At 41.5% G+C, this 21,945-nt stretch overlaps 1 protein-coding gene across 2 annotated transcripts in view; it reads left to right on the forward strand.

The window, feature by feature from the left end:
• cpamd8 (C3 and PZP like alpha-2-macroglobulin domain containing 8) overlaps window positions 1–21,945 on the forward strand; it is a 44,251-nt gene that overhangs the window by 18,786 nt on the left and 3,520 nt on the right. For both annotated transcript variants that reach the window (XM_075485254.1, XM_075485253.1), the window contains exons 22-42: window positions 260–390; window positions 531–582; window positions 762–1,060; window positions 1,750–1,818; window positions 1,932–2,088; window positions 2,240–2,416; window positions 3,685–3,766; window positions 7,696–7,852; window positions 9,308–9,382; window positions 10,801–10,966; window positions 12,794–12,880; window positions 13,065–13,201; window positions 13,820–13,975; window positions 14,686–14,748; window positions 16,674–16,930; window positions 17,018–17,105; window positions 19,086–19,160; window positions 19,313–19,418; window positions 19,623–19,733; window positions 19,816–20,028; window positions 21,506–21,577. In XM_075485254.1, the coding sequence (XP_075341369.1) occupies window positions 260–390; window positions 531–582; window positions 762–1,060; window positions 1,750–1,818; window positions 1,932–2,088; window positions 2,240–2,416; window positions 3,685–3,766; window positions 7,696–7,852; window positions 9,308–9,382; window positions 10,801–10,966; window positions 12,794–12,880; window positions 13,065–13,201; window positions 13,820–13,975; window positions 14,686–14,748; window positions 16,674–16,930; window positions 17,018–17,105; window positions 19,086–19,160; window positions 19,313–19,418; window positions 19,623–19,733; window positions 19,816–20,028; window positions 21,506–21,577 (2,730 nt within the window). The remainder of the gene's footprint in view (window positions 1–259; window positions 391–530; window positions 583–761; window positions 1,061–1,749; window positions 1,819–1,931; window positions 2,089–2,239; window positions 2,417–3,684; window positions 3,767–7,695; window positions 7,853–9,307; window positions 9,383–10,800; window positions 10,967–12,793; window positions 12,881–13,064; window positions 13,202–13,819; window positions 13,976–14,685; window positions 14,749–16,673; window positions 16,931–17,017; window positions 17,106–19,085; window positions 19,161–19,312; window positions 19,419–19,622; window positions 19,734–19,815; window positions 20,029–21,505; window positions 21,578–21,945) is intronic.

Consider the following 21,945-nt stretch of genomic DNA (forward strand, 5'->3'; position numbering starts at 1 on the left):
ATCAGACAATGTTCCTCTCAAGGGTTTAGCAACTGGTTTCCTCATTTCCCATATGTTTACAGATGAGACACTATGTAGTGGTAAACACGGGTTGTCCCGATTCATTCCGTGTGTGTAAAAAAAAAAAAAACTAAATCTTTTAAGGTTCTTTAGGCACCAGGCAATTTGCTCGGGGTCACATGGACATTATCATAAAGTGTACCATGACAGAATTGATTCCTCGAATGAAAGTTGATTCTTTTCTCTGCTACCTTGACAGCTCGTGCTATTGCCTATAGCACACCAAGCTGCTGTTCAGATGGATTTCTGACAGGCAAATTAGGTAATGATATTGATGAAAGGAGAATCCCAACTGGCATGGACTACGTCCGCGGGACTGTCCTGGTGGAGGTAAGAGGGCTGATCAGTGGCAAAAAAGGGAAGGGAATGTTGTCTTTATATATTTAAGTATTTAACACAACATATTGTGTGAGTTTTCTCGTTGCCACTTCCTTCTGACATTTTTTCTCATTCTCTCACTGTGCTTGCAGCCAGAGGGCCTGCCCAGAGAATACACCTACAGTGTTTTCTTCTGTCCCAATGGTCAGTGCAAATATATGTCTTTAAAATCATATCCCAATTCAAAGTTTTCAAGCTAATAAGATGCCATAATTTTATGCGTGTCTTGTCCCTAATCACATTTCATAACTATCGTGGTGCAATTATTTAACTTCATTCCTTAACTTTACAAAACGAGGTGTATTTTGTGTTTTCATCCTCAGAGAGGATCCACATTTCCACCCCTAACAAGTATGAGTATCAGTATGTCAAAAAACCTGCCAAGATGAGCCAGTTTGTGGTGGCAGTGAAGACCCACAACGATGCCCATTTTGCCCTCTCTGCAAGTCCCCATGACAGTGCAGAAATGCTTGAGATTGTATTAGGTGGAAGGCAGAACACTCGGTCTTGGATTTCTTCGGGAAAAATGGGTGACCCCCTGGTCAGTGTCCCGACTCCAGGAATCTTATCCTGGGACGAGTTCCGCAGTTTCTGGATCAGTTGGAGTGGAGGCACGTTGCAGGTAAGAAGACAAAGTCATTATATTTAGCAATAAACTATTCCGCGAAAAACGATGAAATGCTTGCTTTCCGCTGGGTTGGCGTATGCTCTGACACAAAGAGATGTGAGTGAAAACTGCTCAGCAGGCCATGGGGTCTGTGTGTCAGGAGAACTGGCGCCACATTTACTGGTGTGCCTCCCCGTAAGGTCATGCTTAACAAGCTGATGTCACTGAGGACACTTGGTGAACCTTGGCCTGGTGCTCACACCGCAGTCAGTGGCTGGCACACTGCTTCCCAGCCTCAGCCCCAGCATTAGCTTTGCATCATTCATCAAAGGCAGTAATTAAAAGCCCGCATATTACAGCCCAAACAGTTCATTTATTTTCTCGGGGAACGATGGCGTTTTGGGATGGATTAGCTGTGGGGCTCTCAATTGCATGGTCTTTGGTTAAATGTGATTATGAAATTATTCTCTTTTACCAGAGAGAAAGTGTGCTCTACATGGGTCTGTTGAATGTTTGTTTGGTGATTGTGTGGGAGGTGCATGAATCACACGGGCAACACTTGGCAGAAGGACCAGCTGTAAGGGAACATTACCAGTTGATTGAAAGGGCACAGGAGTTGAAAGTTTGACCAAAAAATAAAATAACGCAAGCAAAAACAATTACGACATGTTGGGATTTAGCTTTACTGTGTTTTCTCTCTCCAGGTTGGCCATGGTTTACATCCATCCAATGAATCCATCATCCTTCAATGGGCAGGCCAATTCCCAGGACAGGTTTGACACTTTTGTGGTATCTGTATACAAGTTGCAATACATTACCAATTATTTTGAAATGTTGATTATTTTTTTTAAATTAATTATTTTTCTTTATGTGCGTATCCATGCAGGTGCAACACATTGGCTTCTCAACAGGCTGGGGCTCAGTGGGGGAGTTCAAGATCTGGAGGAAAGAAGACTCCGATGACAACCACAATGAAGCTTTCACACTAGGTGTCCCACAGAACATGGTGCCTGGATCAGAAAAGGCCACTGCATTTATGATCGGTAAACTGATTTATGATTGGATGCCTGCAGATATTAATTGTTATTTCCATCATACTCTTATCTACAATCACAATGGCACTGACATACAAAACCTTGGAAGTGTGAGTAACTAATGTTTGTTTCTATGTGTGTACCTGCACACCTGTAAAAGGGGATGTCATGGGACCAACTCTGAATAACCTGGACAAGCTATTGAGGCTGCCCTTTGGATGTGGTGAGCAAAACATGATCCACTTTGCCCCTAACGTCTTTGTCCTGAAGTACTTGCAGAAGACCAGGCAACTGAGTCCCGAGGTGGAGAACGAGGCAACTGACTACCTGCTTCAAGGTAAAATCATGGTCAAACACTGGAATCCAGCTGTGTTTTTCCCTTTTGCAGCAGCTTGTAGTCACAGACCACACAGTCACTGTTACCTCCTCCTGGTAGGTTAAAGTTAGACTGGTTGATAAGCCTTAGAAATAGATAAGTCTTCTCATAATAAGTTTAACATTTCCTTAGGGGTTAGAAATGTTGATATATTTTCATTAGCTGAGTTACAGTGGCTCCAACCAATACTGTAACGTTTTGGTTTTTACAAGTTAGACGAGTTCTTTTGAACAAAACTGAATTAGTAATCCTATATTTGACATTAAACTGAGAACAGATTGATTCAACCTCTTATTTTCTTGTTACAAAATGGTTAAGATATTCATCAGATGATTGAATTTACATTTACTCAGCAAAAAGGCTCTTTCAGAAAAAAAAAACAAGATAGATGGTTTAGCTCTTCAAGAGCATTTCAAGAATCCCAACAGCTAGATCACTTCTGTCTCAGTGGCATGCAAAACATTTCTATGTCTCACTTTCTGACAGCACGGAATGTTTTATAATGATAGGCAAGCTGTATGTTGTCAAAAGTTTTTTTTTATTTTTTTAATATACTTTGGGTCGGTACTACTGGGTTAAAGTTTTCTTTCCTTTGACTGTTTACTGACTATGGATATGGAACGTGGAATTTCTTGCCATATATGCTTTGGCCTGTCCGGCACTTTGCTTTGGATCATGAACTGGATCACTCCAAATGACCAAGACCGGTCTTTTTGTCCGTCTTTTCTCACTTTTTCTTTTTCACTTTTCCCCTCGCACCCTAACCAAGATCTCCCGTTATTAAGGAAAACAGTCACCCTGGCCAGACTTTTCTAGGCCACCCTACTGATGAATGTGTAAGAGTTGGGCATTAACCTTGAACAGGAAGTGATTTATTGAGTTATTCTTAACACTTTGGTTGAGGTTGATCTTCATGTGGCAAAGTAGGCAGCTCCCCAAGTCTATTTCAAGGGTACAAATAAACCACATGTTGAACTGCTGCTTGTGACAGTGTTTGCACCACATGTACTGTAAATATAGCTGGCTCCTGTTTTATGTACCATAGGATGACAGGCCGAGAAAACAAATAAGTTTTGTTCACATTTTAGTGCTTTATTTTCTAGTTTCACATCTTGAATTAAATTGACATTTATCCAATGGCAAACAGTCTATTAGACATCTGTGGAGCTCTTTTTCAACTGAGACAGAGTCTTTTCTTAACAGTGTATATGCACTTTGTTCTTATCCAGGCTACCAGAGACAACTGACCTACAAACGTCAGGACGGATCCTATAGTGCCTTTGGCGAAAGGGATTCTTCTGGCAGTATGTGGTGAGTCATTGTAGGTTTCGTTGTTGAAGTTTACACAACTCATACCATCCAAGATATGCTTAGCTGTAGCAACATTCTTTGGCTTTAACTGGGTCATAGGTTACCGGCCAGAGCAGAGAGATTGGGATCAAAATCTGAGTTCAGTGTGATAAAATGAATCTCTTCCTGTTGGAATGTGGGAATAGAGTGTTTATTTCACGTTGTCGGGGCAGGCAGGCAGAATGAATTATCACAATGTTTTTTAAGCTGAAATCAACCCTCTCAGTGGGGCTTCTCTGCTTGTATTTTGAGGCACAGGAGCAATGTGCATTCCTCTGGGTAATTTATGAGCTGAGGTGGGTATTATGATATTTAATAGAGCTAACACTGTGAAACAGCAGGTTATATAAACGATAGAGAATCGTAAACAAACTGCGTAATTGGATCCCTGAGGCAGGCAAAGTTGTCTGGATTTATTTGCAGTTAATCTGGGTTCATATCCGAGCCACTGAACGGACCCATACTGCTTTGACCTCACAAACAAGCTTTAAATGCCACTATTGGAGACAGTGTTATAGGTTGTCTGGAGCCACCTCACCAAATGGCTCCTTACCTTTTTATTGACATTTCTTAGAAAATAGAAGTGATGCCTGCCTCCTAATGACTCACAACCGGGGTGTAGTTGGTAATATTAAACTGCCACAAAAAGGTTGAACTCTTCACCTGATGACTACGAGAGGATATGAGAATGTGACAAGCAGCAGTTTGGAGTTTTCCTTGGCGCTACGGGCAACAAGTGTGGGTTTATGAATCAATCAACAACACATTTGCATCCAAAACAAGCCCAGCTTTGTTTTAGCTCCAGAGTTCATAAGTACAGCGGTGCTTTTACTGCCTGCTTAAAAGCAGCCGTAACTCTGTGTTAATGTTTCCCAGCATGTAAAAATGTATTGGAGTGGAAACTGACAGGATGTAATAATTCCGAATGAACAACGACTGGCAAAAGTGGTTTGTTGTACAGTACTTGCCGTCTTCCGTGCTGTAGGGTGTTGACACTACATGGAGTGTTACCATACAGGCCTACCAGCTCTCACTCCAGCTCAGACGGGTGTCTGTTGCTCAAGAGGCAGTGTTCATACGTCAGTCGAAAGGTTGCTGGTTGGATCCCCAGCTTCAAAACTTTGCATGTCAAAGTGTCCTTGGGCAGTGTTTACTGAATCAGCGCTTTGTGAAATTACCCACATTAACTGGCGCAAACAGAGCACACTTTGTTTTAGCTGAAACTCACAGCTGTGAAATGAGATCACAAATACGCACTGTATATCCAGTATGTATTTGTGACTCCACAACTGTGAGGAAAACAGTGCAAAGTTGATCATGTACAGCAAAAGCATAGCGTTAAGCCTCTCATGGCTTGCGTGTTACTCCGAGATTCGGAAAGTAAGGTTTTAAAGGACAGTCGCAAATCTTTCGGGGGTTTTCAACAAGTTTCCATAAACATGCAGGTGACTCAAATTCAACTGTCAGTTACGCTGCCGGCCTGCTCCAAACTGCTTGTATGTTCCTCACATACATCCCCAGGCATGTCAGGTAAGCCAGTCACGCCCCAATTCATATCAAATATAATTAGATCTATTTTCAAAAGGACCATCTGCACATTATTTTTTATTTCTAGGTCTATATTCAGCCATAACTTGTGAACAAAATGTATTGTCTTAGTATTTTATGAGAGAAGTTGGTTCTTTTTTCAAGGGGCATCTCAGGGATGCTGGTTTTGTAGCCAGCACCCATGTAACGACCCTCAGTGTTATTGATGCTAAAGCACTCGACTGTTTTCATTGTAAAGGTCTTTAATTGACCGTATTTGTTCCCTAGTACACCTAATATACCTTTTAATCCTAATAGCGATTGAAGTTAATTGTAAACCAGAGGTTAGCATTTCAATGCATTCATTATTCCCATTTTTATGTATTTTATTATCATTAATAGGAGTCATGACGTTTTAGATATGTTTTGCACTCCCCGTGTCCACTCCTCAGCACATCCGTACGGTGTTTAAAAAACACCAGCTCAGTGTGAGAGTGACTCTTTACGGAACCCCATTTCAAAGACTGCTTTATGCCCCCACAGTCCCACATTGCAGCACAGCTAAACAGTTGGCTTTTAACAAACCTGACAGTGTTTTCACCTTCTCTGATAGTCTTGGAGAACGGTGCAGACACTCTTCATTTCTCTCTCAGTGACAGTGTTAGTTGTTGGCTTTACATGTTGAGGCTGGCATGGCATTTGAGTCTGACTATGGACTGATCTGACAGCATAAGCAGGGTTAGGGGGCTGAATACCAGAGATGGAAGGAACTGATATCTGCTGTTGTATCAACCTAATTTCTATGTTCATTCCTGAGCCAAACCTGCAAGCAAATCTTGCTTCTTTTTTTTTCCTGTTACTTTGCTTCTTTGTAGATGTGGTTATGTTTCAAATATAACATCATCTAGGGTCTGTATGTTTATCATACCATACCATACCATACCATACCATACCATACTGTATAGTGAATACAGTTTAGTAACAATATCATCACCTGCAGAGAAATTTGGCTGCTGAAACGTTTGAGAGAAACTTTCTCCAAGTCACAAGATTTCTCTGAAAGTTTGTCAACTTTAGGCTTTGTCATGGTGCATCCCGATGTAATGATTTTTATAGAATACTTCTAATCTAGTCTTTGAAGGTGCAGCTGGATAACAGTGGCTCAGAGAGGGAACTTGGAGGTAGGAAGTTAGAAAACAGGAGGATGAATTAAGGAGGGGGAGAATCATGAGAGGGGGACCCTCGGCTGGGCCCAAGGGGTGGAAGTGAGCTTTCCTCATGCTTCCTTCCTTCCCCAAACTGACTTACATTTACTCTTTCCAGTACCTTTCCCTGAGGCCCAACATTTAAAGCCAGTGACACAATGTTACTTAATATTATAAAAATTCTAACAGGCCTGTGGCATCAGTGTAGTCTCTGGGGTGGAATAAATCCAGGATCCGACCAGGGAAGATTTAATGTTTTGGTTTATGAGAGTACTATTCTTTTTCCTACACATCCCCGCTGGTGCTCCTTTCTTGGATCATGATCTCACTTATAAGCTGTGTTGGGAAACTAAAGTGTGACCTGTTTGTGTATTCCTTCATTTCCATCTCGTTTTTCTCTCCTCTCATGGTAAACAGCTTACCTCATCTTATAAGTCACTTGTGGTCAAGGGTGCTGTAATGGAATGCCTTGCTGTCACTGAGCAGTTATTGGCTAAAGACTGCAGCTTTCGACCACTACCGGGAGGTCTGTTGTTTATGGATGAGTGTATGTTTATTAGCTTAGCCTTGTCCCCAGGGCTGACCTTGGCCTTTCTCCGTTGCTCCCCTGGTTCTTCTCCACTGTGGCCCATTAAAAACATGGCCCATAAACTTTCAGTTGCACTCCCAGGCCAGCCAGAATCCCAACCATCGTCCCTGGGTTTTGTGTTTGCATAAGTTGCAGGACGCTTTTGGGTAATCTTTAGCTCACAACCTTTAGAAACATAAACTGACTGGCTCATGTTCAATTTCACATTCTCAAGAGCGCAGCTGCCCCATCCTGTAGCACTGATCAAACTCTGCCGCACCCATCTCCTCCCCTCTTCATTCCTTTCTTTTTTTCCCCTTCCTCAAAATCCATCTATACATACCAGACCTTTTATACAAAAACATGCCTCCATCTATGTTCTTCTCTAGGCTTCCTCCCTCTCTGCTGACAGACTGAAAGCATGTACATGTTGAAAAATTCCCTTAGTCTACCGAAATGGTGATTGTCTTCAAAAGTCATAAAAAGTACGATAACTATTTTGAGAAATTTGCCAGTACATTCTTTAAGGCTCTTGCTCTCACTCTTCCTTGTCCATCTCCCCCCTCCATTCCCATCTGTCCTTCCTTTAGGTTGACAGCGTTTGTGCTGAAGTCCTTTGCTCAGTCTCGTGGTTTCATCTTCATTGATCCAGAGGAGCTCCGCGCAGCAAAGTCTTGGCTCATTAGACATCAGCGAGATGATGGTTCCTTCCCTGCTATGGGACGCATCCTCAACAAAGACCTGCAGGTAGACCTGGATGGACGCAAGATTGAAGGGTTGTTTGCTTTTCTCGGCATTTAAAAAGAGGGAACACATTTAAAAGTCAAAATGCTATGTAGACAGAGAGCAAGGGGAGTTTTTTTTCTTTAGATTTAGTTTGTTAAGTATTGAGTTAATTAGTGAATCAACACTTCATAGACTTTCAGTTCCAAGACTTTTAAGTTGGAGAGTGTGTGGATGAATTGATGCCAAGAAGTAGAGCCTCGCTGATTATGACTTTTTCAGGCTGATGCAAAATACAGATTTCAGGGGAAAATGTTTCACTTTTGAAATATTGTCAGATATTCCTGCATGCATTCATATCCATTTGGATGCATACAGATTGTCAGGACTGAGAGCTTTGTGGTTTTGATTTCTCGTCCAGGTAGTATTAACCAGCTATGTTTAAATGGTCTTTGGTTGAGTTCATGTAAACATCTGGCTGAAAGGAAAATACATGGAACACATTCGCCCTCAGCTTTGATGACAGAGTAACCATTTATTGGCTTCTTTAAATAAATATCGCTATTGGCTATATAACACATAGCAGCAAAGAATCTCATCAGTCTAACTTTTCCCTCTCCTCCGTCCTCTTGCCTGTGACCCCTAAATTACTCACATTCAAATATTTTATTTGTCAATTCATAAACTGTACCTGCAGGAGTGAGAATTGGGTAGATAGGAGGCTTGCCAGAGGAGCTGTAATACCCTGGGTTATCGTTTGCCAAAGTCTTTTCTGCATCAAGACGATGACGGTGGCATGACATTTTAATTCCACATTGTACACTGAGTTTTATATATGTATATATAGATATATATATAGATATATATATATATATCTATATATATACACGTTGTCAGAAACACATTCTATAGTTATCTGACAGAAATGATTAAACGCAGCTGCAACAAAAAATGTTTAGATGTCACAGCTGTGTCACATCAAATTTCATTGATGGGGCTGTCTCATTCATGCCTGTTGCTTTGCCTCCTCTGCTCCCATCTCTGGCGGGAATGACTAAGAGGAGTGTGTGTAAATAGGGAAATTGGATAAGTGGGAAGTCTTGGCCCCAATATCAATTACCCATAATTCAGATATTCACTGGTACAGGCTGTTGTACAGACTGCATAGTAATTAGACTATTGGAGATGGGTTCTCAGATTGGTTAACAGCCCACTGTGGAAATGTGTTTTGGCTCCATAACACCAGCTGTCAAGTACATGTGCTGCAGACAGTAGTGCTGCTGTTGTAAACAATGGAGTTGAAGTCGCTCTGCTGGACAAATTCTGTCATGACATTGGTTATCAGCTTTCACTACATTATGCACTGCAACAAAAAATTAGTTATATCCACCTGTATCAGACTGCATATTCCGTAACGAGTCCGAGAGTTTTTCTAGGATGTGACATTGAGCAAAAACAAATTTGTGATCTTGTTCACAGGGAGGGATCCACGGGAAGATTTCACTGACAGCTTATGTGGTAGCAGCTCTCTTGGAGACAGGAATAACCACAGAGGTAAGATGTCCAACGACACGACACAGCAGAGTGTGCCTATCACTACCTAAAAGGAAGCTTTTACAGGAACAGATGGCGCTTAATTTGGCAGCTCAAAACAAAAACAAGTTCAAATATTCCTGGTCCTGATGAGTCACTTATACTGGTTGCATCGTTTTGAATTGTTATTTATTATGAAATGAAATATCCGTCATAAGAATAAACCCCTGGTGTGCTACCTGTCCCACTCCAAAAAAATTGCAGTCCATCAGACAAGCCCGGGTCATGTGTGGACTTATCACTGCATTCCAGATGGTTGTGAAGATGAATGTGCTGGCAGTTAGCCCACTCAAATTTGTTATGCCCCAGCGCTCTTAATGTAACGTCTAATCACGTTTGAACTACCTCAAAATATTTCGGCTGACATGCAGAGACAGTTTAGACCCATAAAAAAAAAAAAACACCTCTCTTGATTTTCGGTTTCTTCTATTTGTTTGGTTTTTTTCCCTTTACATTCTTTGCTTTTTCAATTCGACTCAATTCAAAAATCTTTATTTGTCCCCGGAGGGGGCAATTAAAGGGATACAGGGGCAGTTGTACACAACACGGACAAGTTAAAGATAAATGATAAATATAGTGTATTACTTTTTTATCTTTATACTCACCATCCTCAATGTTTATGTGTTCACTAAGATAAAAAAGAAACGTTTTCAAAGGAGCAATAACGATCTTCAGCTTCTTCTATGCATTCTTGAAACATTAAAGCCTCTAATTCTCTGATTGTTTTTGTCTTTGCTCTCCAGTTGTCCAAATAGTTGATTCTTTATTTCGCATTTGCTCTCTCTGGCTTGTCGGCATCCATCTGTCTCTCCCCCTTTGCTCTGCTATCTACTCCATAAGAGGTTCTTCCGAGAATCTGCCTTTTTACAACTGATAAAGACTGAAAAAGTATCCATCATTTCAAAGCAGTGCCTCTATCTCCCTTCCAATTTCACTTAATTAAAAGATGACTGCTGCAATTACAGTGAGTGGCTCTGGAGGCCTATCATCTCATAGATGAGAGGGAAGGCCACATCTGCATCAGATGAAAGTCAACTCTCAACTTTTTGATGGAGAAATTAATGTTTATTCAACAACTGAATTTTTCCCAGAAAAGAACTGTTGTACAATTAGACGGGGCAGCCTCGAACGAGCTGAACGCCAAATAAGTTCATGGCAACGATTGTGTGTGCATAAAAATTATACCAAAGCCACCTCGTGCAAATAATTGGGAAGTAAGTTGCTGCAGCAAGGGATACCATGTTTTAAAGGCAAATTATCAATGGTAGGACACTTAAATGTGCCCTGGCATTCAGATCCAGAGATTCCACAGTTGGAATTTCTTTCATTGCTGCATCTTGTAAGCAATTGATGACTGAAAATGAACACTTCTGGTACAGGAGGAGAAGGTGGCAGTGGCCAAAGCCAAGGATTTCTTGGAGAGCAACACATACTCTGCTGACGATCCCTACACAACTGCACTGTCTGCGTACGCCTTGGCTCTGCTACGCAGCCCTTACGCCCCGCTGGCTCTGCGCCGCCTCAACCACATGGCCATCACACAAGGTACCACCACACACCACTGTGAGCAACATGATTGCTATTCTCCTTTGGTTTCATTCGGTGAGATATCAGCAACCTGGATAACAGATGTACAAATAGGCGATGAGCATACCCAGATGTTGTATTTGTAACAGCAAAACCAACGAAAGAAAGAAAAGGAACATTCTGCAAGGAGAGTGAAATGTAGAGAATGTATCTCTGCAGCCACACAAAATTGTTTTGTGATGCCAAGTGTGACATCATCTGTGAGGTCAAACAACAGGAGCCAAAATATTAAAGGTGAATTTGTCACTTGATCTTCAAAAATTATGACCGCATCACTTGTGTTTTCTGTAAATTCATGATTGTGTCCTTTCAATTTTCCTAAAAAAAAAAAACCGTAATGACAAAAAATGACAAAAACAAGTGTACCCTAATTTTGGTCTTACTGCTAATACTGTGCTGACCAGTCATGATAACACAGCTAACTTTACACGGTTTACATTCATTTGTATAGTTTATTATTTTACAGTCTTAGTTTTATTATTCTAGTTGTATTTATTTATTTAATTTTTATCATTTGATAGTATTATTTTTGTACTATAACGATTCAGTTAGATCTCAGTTTTTTTGCTGAAACGTGGTCACAAACATACTAACACTGTATGTGTTCCCTCTTATCGACGCAAAAGAAACGTTCTTGTTAACCAGCCGCTGGCCCTCTGAGGTAGTTCACACACATCAAAAAGTTACAGCTACAAGATAAGATACAGTATATCCACAATGTTTACAATACCAGCTTTTTATTTACAGGTCCAGTTGCAAGTTCTGCATCAGATTTCAGTCCTTTACTACCCAAAAACCAGTCTCCAGCAAATAAAAGCAATACCAATATTATTAAAAATACGTTTCAACTCTCTGCATTGAAACGTATTTTTTTTAGGAGGGGCTGGTGACAAAGGTGATGTTTGCTTTCCAAAAGCTTCAGACATTGTTGTTCTGTGTTCATTGAATTCTACTCATCTCTATGCTCTGTTTGTTACCAGTTTATTCATGTGCTACTGCCAACACCGGCTACTGCATCCTCCTTTTCTTGCGCTGTTGGCTCTAAGGGAGACTAGACTCTATGGTGACCCATGTTCCATTTAGTGGTACAAAGTGGTATTACAGTACATTTCAGTTTCCCAAAGGATCTTGAGTGGTATATCTTTGCTGCATAGTACACAGGTGTCTTTGTATTACATCATTGGTATTGCTTTTTTTTAAATTTTTATTCTGTTGATACCTGTGGTTATATTTTTCATGTTTTAACCTTTTTTGCTACAAAGAGCGCCTTTCAAGACGGCTCAGTTGAACAGCTTCACACTCGACACCTCACATCATCGGGTCGTCAGCAATACAAAGTGTGAAGTTAAACAGCTGAACGGATGCCAAGAATTACAAAGAACTGACGTAAATGGACAGAGATGCTCTTTCATTAGTGAGATTTACAGTTACAGCCCGAAACCGGAGGGTGCACAAGCACAAGCTATAGGACATTAACAGTTTTTAAAGAAAGCACTAAAGTTCTCAGCAGGAGTTCAGTGCACCGCTCCCTTTGCCCCCTCTGTTTCTTATCTAACTCTTGGTTTCCTTTGGCCATTTCCTTCTCTTCATCTTGCCTCACGCTTTCTGCAAGTTTTGGCAGAATCAAATCTGATGTGTCAATACAAAAATGCTCTTATTTGATCACATTGATTTTAATTTTCCAAATACGATAAAGGCACAGGCCTTGATTGTGTAATTGTTTATAGAGTCATTCAGGATTTGATAAAGTAATCAACAAAGCTTTTACCATGCTTGTTTCCGCAGATGGACTCACGCACTGGAGTCTAACCGGCAGCACTGTGACCGACGAAGATACTTTCATGGGCTTCAGCGATGGCCTCTCGCAGTCAGGTATCTGTTAATTACAAGACATGGGAGCTGACGGAACGAGTAATTTGTTTCGATAAAAGTCAGCAGATAGATAAAAATTGCTTCCTTATATCTTTATGTGTTTGAAAATCGTATTTTATTCTAAAAAAAAAAAAAAAAAGATTCCAGACAATGCTCTTCAAAGTCAGTTGTTGTTTGATCCCAGTGGTGTCAGCAGAGGTGGAGATGACAGCATACGGTCTTCTGACCTACACGCTGCTGGGGGATGTGGCTTCTGCATTGCCTGTGGTCAAATGGCTCTCCCAACAAAGGAATGCCTTGGGTGGCTTCTCTTCCACTCAGGTACCCTTTTTTTCTGGCCATTTTTCTTTAACTTAAAGTCTTTGCTCTGATTAGCCATAACAATATGACCATCTAATATTGAGTAGATCCCCCTCTGCCCAGTCTGGATGTCGCCAAAGAACATCTAAGAGCATCCCGGAGTGTATGGTAGCAGGACGTTAGGAATAAATAAATCCTTTTGGCCCTGTCCTTTGTGGGGTAGGGTCTTTGTGGATTGGGCTTACTTTCCACAAATGCCATCAGATCCCATCAGACTGGTATGTGGGGGGTTTGGGGGCCATTTGAACACCTCTTTGTGGTGTTCTTTGAGCTCTTCCTACACAATTTTTTCACGGTACAGTCACCTCTTACTGGGGAGGCTGCTACTGTAGAGCAGCTGCCACATGTGAGGTGTGACTGTTCTGCAGAAATTGTTAAGGTCGGTGACAGGAAACAAAGTAACAGCCACGTAAATGCCAGCATACGAGGTGGTTTTAATGCTGCGGCTGATCAGGGTACATTTTATCTTCTTTTATAATTCAGTTTCAGATTATGTCGTAGATAAGCTGTAACTTCTAAATATAACGTCCTGTATTGATCCCAAAACTCAATAAGACTTGTCTTAAAATCCCATTCCAGGACACTTGCGTGGCTCTGCATGCTCTGTCAGAGTACGCCATCCTGTCTTATGTGGGACGGGTAAACCTCACCATCTCACTCGCCTCCACCAACTTGGACTTCCAAGAGACCTTTGAACTAAACAGGGATAACAAGAAACTCCTTCAGAGTGCCAAGGTAAATGTGGAATAAATTTAATCCTTGGCTTTTATATATTATAAGATATAACCAATTTGGCATGCTTATGCCTCTAAAATGTTTGCCTTGGTCGACAGCTCTTTATCAAAATGAATTGTCAGTTCCACTTATTACCAGCTCTTCACATGGGACATTGCAGCTCACAGAAACCCCTGCCCTTATATGCAATTTAGAAATGTTTGATTACTGTGATTGATGAGCACTTATGTACCAGAGTCGCAGTCTGGCATCAAACAGTAATCTATGTGTTTTCATGTTCAGCTTATTCAGTAGCCAGCACCTTTTTCTTACTGCCAAACCAAACCAGGCTCACCTGGGCTGGATTTCCCAAAAGCACCGCGTTGGTCAGTTGATTTAGGAACTGTGCTTTACTGGCCTGTTTGCCCACTCATAAAACAAACTTGAAAGTGTTGGGAAGATCGCCCTTTACTTAAGCTGTGCGGGTGAAATGACTCCATCAGACAGCCCAGGCAGTTCAGGTGAGAGTCCTGTGGGTTCTCTCTGCTAGGCATGTTTCTCTTCTATGATTAGTGGTGTCAGCTTAATTGGGGGCAATTAAGGGCTTCTGGTTCGTAGCCAGGGAGCCACTAGTGGCAGTGCAGCAGCCTACAGCATTCATTCACTTGATAAATGACTCACTCACCTCTCCCTGCCCCCTCTGACTCTCTTTTGTCTCTCTTATTTTTCAGATCCCTAGTATCCCCACAGGCCTTTTTGTCAGCGCTAAAGGAGAAGGCTGCTGCCTCATGCAGGTATCATACGCAGGCAGACTCACACAAATGCACATTTGCTGTCTTGAAAATAACACGGGTGTGTCGCACCACGGTGCCCAAATTCCACCGTGAAATTTAGAGTTATTCGACAGGGCTCAAGCAGTTGTTTAGGGGTGTTTTAATGTTTTAATTCCTGTTGTCTCCCACCTACCTACACACATAAACCACTTTTATGAACAAACAGACAACTCCTCCTTTGTAGTTGTTATTCAGTTCTGACTTGTTATCACATCAACATTAGTCTGTTTTAAAACCAAACATATTGTTAATTTAAAAGCATGCGTCACTTTAAGAAACTTTTACTTTATGATTTAACTGTATGATTTGATTTGAGTGCAACAGAACCAACCACAGCAGAAGGTTTTGCCACGAGCTATGTGGTGCCTAAGATATCTTCAGCTCACTCTGCTTGGCAGGTTTCTCACAAACAAATTTCCCCTTCATCCACACCCCTTTGTGCATCAATACACTTCTCTAACAGCCCCTTGGGCCAGCAGCACCTGGGCTCTAATGAAATACAAGAGTGGGGCAATCAAAGAGTCCTGCCTTTGTATGTGATTGTAGACAGACTATAAGTAATATGTTTTGTGCCTCAGGATTATCATTAGCTTTCCAAATGTCACACTGGATTATTTATGCAGAATGTGTATAGTTGTAAGAATAATCTCATTTTGTGAAATTAAAGAAAACATCAAAGAGTGACTTTTCCTCAGGCTGAAATAGTAGTCTGCTGAATGTGTCTTGTGTCCAGAGAAAATGATTTGTGGTTGATACTTAAAGTTTTCTTTTCTCACTGACTCCTCAGTGCCTGAAGTCCAAAATATTTTAGCCCTTAGTAGGTTGTCGCCAGTTGTTGATGCCGCAAACTTAATATTTCATGTTGTAGACTAAAAGTAATGCTTATTTAGTTATCTGTAATCGGTAATGGATTTTCTAACTATTAAAATGACACGATCTCTCGCTTTTCCATTTGTCATACCCACATGTAAAAAGGTTAATCTACAAACAACACAAGATCGATAACTTGAGATGCGACTTCAAGAAATAACTAAGATTTAAATCCTGAACAAAGAGAAATATTAAAGTTCCCATAAAAATGCTCATTTACAGTGTTGCATTGATAGGTTTAAATGTTTTAGGGTGAAAATTTTTGCTCCCGTCTCTTCAGTACCACTTCCTGAAAGGTCACGTCTGCTCTGATTGGTAAGCTGTTTTGTCTATAAAAAACAGTGAAGTCTTGGTTGGCATTTTGCAAAAATGGAATACGGTGCTGTAAAGCCTGGACTACAAACAGGAGATCTGAGATGGTTCCAAGCCAGCTTTTTTCTTTTTTCTCCTTTTGGTGTAGAATTTGGGCTTTGTAACTTTGTAGACCTTTTGCGTGCAGGAAAAACTATATAACACTCTGAATAAAAGGGAAAAGGCCAAAATAAATAGTGTGTGATCTTAAGGTTCGCAGGACAAATCATCTACAGCCACGAAAGGAGCTTTTTTAAACATCACTGTAATGAGTTAATTAGTGTTGTGAGTTAAAGGTTTATGTGAGCGGGGCAACATTTGCCAATCAATTGTATCAATGGTAATTTGACCAAGAACCATTGTAATTGACTAATTTAAATTTGATCTAATGACATCATCAGATTAAATACAGTAAATGCAGCAGTTGGCTTAAATTCTGGGTGCTGCATTTCGTCGCCTAACATCTTGAGACCATTCCAGGACATGGGAAGAATATCAGTCAAAATCAGTCAAGTGGACTTCAGTTCAACAGACAGTTAAAACATAACTATATTTATAAGTATCCTGATTCTAAGAACCTACTGTCTTTGTTGTTCTCATTTGGATGCCGGCTGCCTAATTTTCATGAAAATCATTTCTGCTTTTTTTGTTCTGTGTGCCTGTAGATTGATGTGTCTTATAACGTACCTGACCCAGTAACCAAGCCAGCTTTCCAGCTCAAGGTGGATCTGAAAGAGCCTTTTCAGGAGCGGCACCTGCAGTTTCCCTCCTCCTCTTCCCGACATTTTGCCTCACGCTCCCGAAGCCGAGCCGACAATCGTTCCGAACTTAACCGGAAGCGCCGAGCTCCCATTGATGATGACGACCCAGCGGCACACCGGGACAAAATGGATTTCCACATCTCTTTAGAAGTTTGTGCCAGGTATGAGCAGACCACACAATCATGTACAGAGCTGCTTCTTACTTAACCCTCTGTTCCTCCTAAGCACACACTTTTTTTTTTGTCTAGATGGCTCCATTCAGGCTCATCTAACATGGCGGTCATAGAAGTTCCCATGATTTCGGGTTTCCAAGCAGATGTCGAAAGTCTAGAGAGGGTATGTAATCGCACTTTGCCAGAGGTTTGCTTACGGACACTTACTAACTATTGTTGTTGGTCATAGTGATGGGTCAAATAATCAGGTAAAAAACAGAGACAGATGTAATCACATCTGTAAGCCATTTTACAAAAAGCAGCATGTCATGGAATTTACCAGGCTCATCCTGTTTTCTTCAAAAATTCCTTTGCAATCATTGCACTTAGGTTTACACAGTCGTGTACACAAAGGATTTATCCTTAAACTTACTCACACAAACAGCCGCACATATTATAGATATGTTGTTGTTTTTTTGCATAAATATTTATCGGAGCCAGGGGCAATCGAGTGTCACACTCAACTAATTGTGGTTTTTCAGGTGCAGAGAAACTTGTGTAGTTTACAAAGCGCAGAGGAGTGGATCGTCAAACGATGATAAGTCGATGATAAGGGGAAGGTCAACTTTCGGGCTGATTACAGGTCATTTCCCTCGTCACCCATGAAGAGCTTGTCTCTCATTACTAGACTGTGATCGGGCCTCAGTCTGAGGAAGAGCCTACACTGTGGCTACCTGGAGAAATGTTAAACTTCCACACACGCTTACACTGAGGCTGACCTGAGGTGTATTGGCTAACAAGCTCAGTTTTACACCTCTGCTGGCCTCCATTGATTTTTACTGCTGCCTGCTTGACTGCCACCTACATTCCTCACTTTACAGTGGCAAGTTTGGCTTCACAGTCAGGTTTAGTTGCTTTCATTGAATGATTAGTCCAGTGACTGCTCTTATCACCTAATTTACTGAGCTGAGCTTAACAACCCAAAACACATTGTCGGCTCAGCATTTCAGCTATGGGAGTTCACAAAGAATGTACAGTCACTTTATAGACATTCAATTGTTTAAAACAGAGACTAATTTTACAGAGTGTCACAGAGGATGTGTGTGTGTGTGTGTGTGTGTGTGTGTGTGTGTGTGTGTGCGTCTCTTTTGCGCCAGCTTAGGCTGAGCCCATCACAAACACCTGCTGTCTCACGGCTACCACCTTTTACAGAAGGAAAAATCCTCCTACTCGAGGAAATTAACTTATGGCTCTATATACACACACATCCAAATTCATCATAAATAGAATGCTCATTATTCATTCATATACTTACAAGATTAAAGAAAAGGTCTGTCTGCTCTATCCGTTCTTGTAGACATCCTCCGTGTTGTATTTCCTTTCTTATCTATGATCCAGCTGAACTCAAAGGTGTATGTAGTCCACCTCTAGGCCACCTCTCCACCTCTTTTTCCACGTTGTTTCACGAGGTTCGACCGATCGTCGAACCTCGGATTCAGGAGGAGCAGTTGTAACTGCAGTTGTAAGCCAAACTGAGTCTGTGACTGGTGACTTTTACTTTTCGACCATGACAGTCATTTCCTATGTATAGCGCATTTGATTTGCCTTTCTCCTGTTGCCCTCAGAGTACATTGAGTTGAAGATCATGTGACAGATAGTCAGTAAGGGCCAAAAAGTAGTTTAAGTAGAAAAGGGGAGTAGACCAGCTGAAGGATTGATATACTCAGGTCTGAGATTGAATATTTTGTTTAGTTGGAATTGTTGGAAAATTATCACATGTTATCTCCATGGGTTTATTTGTCCCAAGATTTCATTTTATGTGTTTTACATATGCAGAAATATTCAATTCTCTGTGAATTGTAAACATAACATGACATGGATGGAGCTGTCCAGTCCGCTGTGGTGCTGATTACCGTTAATGTCAATAATGATGACTTCTGTCTGCTCATTCCTGCATTTTAATTTTTGTCATGTGCATGTTCAAATGTTTTCCAATATGGGATTTTCTCACGGTATTGTAACGAAGTATTGTGAGGAAACACTTCCTACCATAAGGCTTCAATAGTCCAAAGCAATTCGACTACTAACCTGATCTGAAATTGTTTGCCATTTTTGTCCTTTGCCACTTTATGATGTTTGTTGTACTTACTGTCCCCCTTAACAGCTCCTGATGGATAAGAGAGTGGGTCTGAAGAGATACGAGCTGGATGGAAGAAAAGTGTTGTTCTACTTTGATGAGGTGATCAAAATTCTTTCTCTCTTGGCACATGTGAAGGCATACAGCAGGGTTTACACAGGGGTGATTATTTTGTGTACGTGTGTATAAGTTCATGCATTCAGGTTAGTACCTGTGCTCATATGTATGTGTCTGTGGGTGTTCATTTTCCTTAGATTCCCAGTCAATGTATGACATGTGTAGCCTTCCAAGCTCTCAGGGAATACATTGTGGGCAAGACGGCACCTGTTCCGGTCAAGATCTACGACTACTATGAACCAGGTGTGCCTCTTATGAATCTCTTAAGCTCCTTTAGCTGTTACAGACCAGGAAAACCACCTAGCTCCCCCAATGCATGAATTGCCCTCTCTTTTGTGAACATTTGCAAATATTACATTTTTTTTACCAAGTTATGATGAATGTCATCGTTGTTTGGTGTGTTTGGATGTGTGACTGTCCTGTTGTGGGTCTGGGCTTGCCATGCAGCTTTTGAGGCCACCAGGTTCTACAATGTTAGCGAGAGCAGTCCCCTTGCACGAGAGCTGTGTGACGGACCTACTTGCAACGAGGTGGAGAGTTCAACCAATCAGTGGACAGGTGGGACATATATGCTATGCCCATCACACTTTGCAGACACCCCTCTATCAACAGTATCCTAAAAAAGATGACTTTCCTGCAGGTTTTGTGCAGGCAAACCAGTGCAACAATGTGTTTGGCTGTCTGGAGGAGGAGCAGTTTGAGCGTTGCACCTGCTACAGGGATTGTGGCTACGACGGGGAGCCTGTTTGTGGGTCAGACGGGCAGCTCTACCAGAACCAGTGTCAGATGGAGGTCTTTGCCTGTCGAAATGGGACTCGCATTAAGCAGGTCCCACTCTCCCAGTGCCCACACAGTAAGAGCTCTCTCATTACACGTCACTGAGCATCTTATTCGTTCACAGACCTAATAATTGTGTCACGTCTCTACTTGCACGTTACGACAGCCAAAGAGCACTACATATCCCCAGCTTTGTTCTGGGATTCAGATTGTATGGGCGGTGTGCCAGCTCACCTTTGATTCCACCAGCTGGACAAATAGTTAGGCAGGAATAGGTTGAATGTGTTATTGTGTTATAAACTGTAATTACTACCCAGCTACAGTTATGAGCAGTGTTGATGAGATAGTGTGGAAAGGCAAAAAGGTTTCATGTCATTGTAAGTTTAAATTTAAAAAAATGATAATAAAAGCCAAACATTTGCTATCTAACAGGGACATTCCAACATGTTTGCTCATCAAAGCTCATCAAAGCCCACCCCCACCATCCGCTATTCTTCAGGGAGTCGATCACAACATCCTGTGCTTGTCGCCACCCAACACAATTGTAATTGGAAGAAATATTTACAGGAAATGATGATAATGGTGCAGCTAGACCATTTGCCATCAAAAATGTCCTACCAATGACATAAAAATCCCAGAAAATATGCATCTATGCCCACATCGAGTCAAGAGTTGACTGATACTGTGTGAGTGTGTTTCTATCAGACACGGTTGGTTTGCTTTGTTGTAACTCAGTACAAGTGTGTAATCATGAATTGTGCTTGGATAATGTGAGTCCGCTGTTGTGCACCTGCAAGTGTGATTATGCTCATCTGTGTGTGCCATGATCTTAGCTCAGGAAACAGCTGTTCAGGTGTTGGGCTGATTATTGGATGAGTTCTCTGAGAAGAAGTGCCCACGGTATCACCGTCCCTCCACCCCCCACCACACACACACACACACACACACACACACCAGTCCTCTCTCACTCTCCGCCATATTACAGGGCTCCCTCCAAATGACAGAGTGCTTTTGTCCAGCCTTTGAAATCTTTGTCACATTCCTTTCCGACGCACAGCCCAACAACAAAGGAGCCTTCATGTTGTGGAGCAGATTGGGAAAAGGCATAGACAAAACTTCTGTGGGAAAAGACCTCAGTTTGAGCCAAGTGGTTCATGCTGTAGATTATCAAAAGGATTGTAAATTTGTTTAGAGCTCCCTGACCTTGTTTGTTTGTGTATGCTTGTGTGGGGCAGATTCATGCCACCATATCCCAATTTTGAAGAAGTAAAAGATACAATTTGTTTCCACTCACGGCCTCCTGGGCGTTGTTTGGCCGCTGCTAATTTAGCACTGATAGATTTTAATGCAAGCCTCATTTGGGACTAAGTGTACATCATTGTTTTGCCAAGAAGTGTTGCTCGGTGGAGTGGATAATACTTCTGGGCAGTGTTTAGATTATGCAACACAGAAACGTTTTCAAATCTGTTACAGTTATTTTTTTAAGATGAAGTGGAAGCCACAGAGATGTGAATAATCTCAAGTGTGTCTTGTGGGTGTGTTTGCATTTCTAGTGGAGACCACCAAGGACAAGCAACCAGTAGTGAGCCAGGAAACCGAGCAACCCTCAGTGCCTGTACACACAGGTAAGTTCATTTACCAAACCTTTACACTCACACCTTCACATGCTGTTTTTCATTTTCCCAACTCCCCTCTATCTCTTGATCTCTTGATTATGCACATGAGTCTACAGCATGTTCAAACTTCTATATGAATGCCACTGTGTTGATTTTACTTGGTTGATAATCTTCTTTTGTGGAAAAAGGAGAGTTTGCAATTTCAGAAAAAGAAAGTAAGAGACAAAGACATGAAAAGCCTGTGATGAGGTTTGGGGGAGGGGGGTGGAACACTGAAAAGGGGTGACGGTCTAATAGAGAGAGCAGCAAGATGAAAGAAGAAAGGTGAAAAAAAAAAAGTAGCAGGGTCAAAATGGGAGAAGGGAGAGGAGGAAAGT

The sequence above is a fragment of the Odontesthes bonariensis genome, chromosome 15 (genome assembly GCF_027942865.1).
Source record: "Odontesthes bonariensis isolate fOdoBon6 chromosome 15, fOdoBon6.hap1, whole genome shotgun sequence".
NCBI classification, from domain to species: Eukaryota; Metazoa; Chordata; class Actinopteri; order Atheriniformes; family Atherinopsidae; genus Odontesthes; species Odontesthes bonariensis.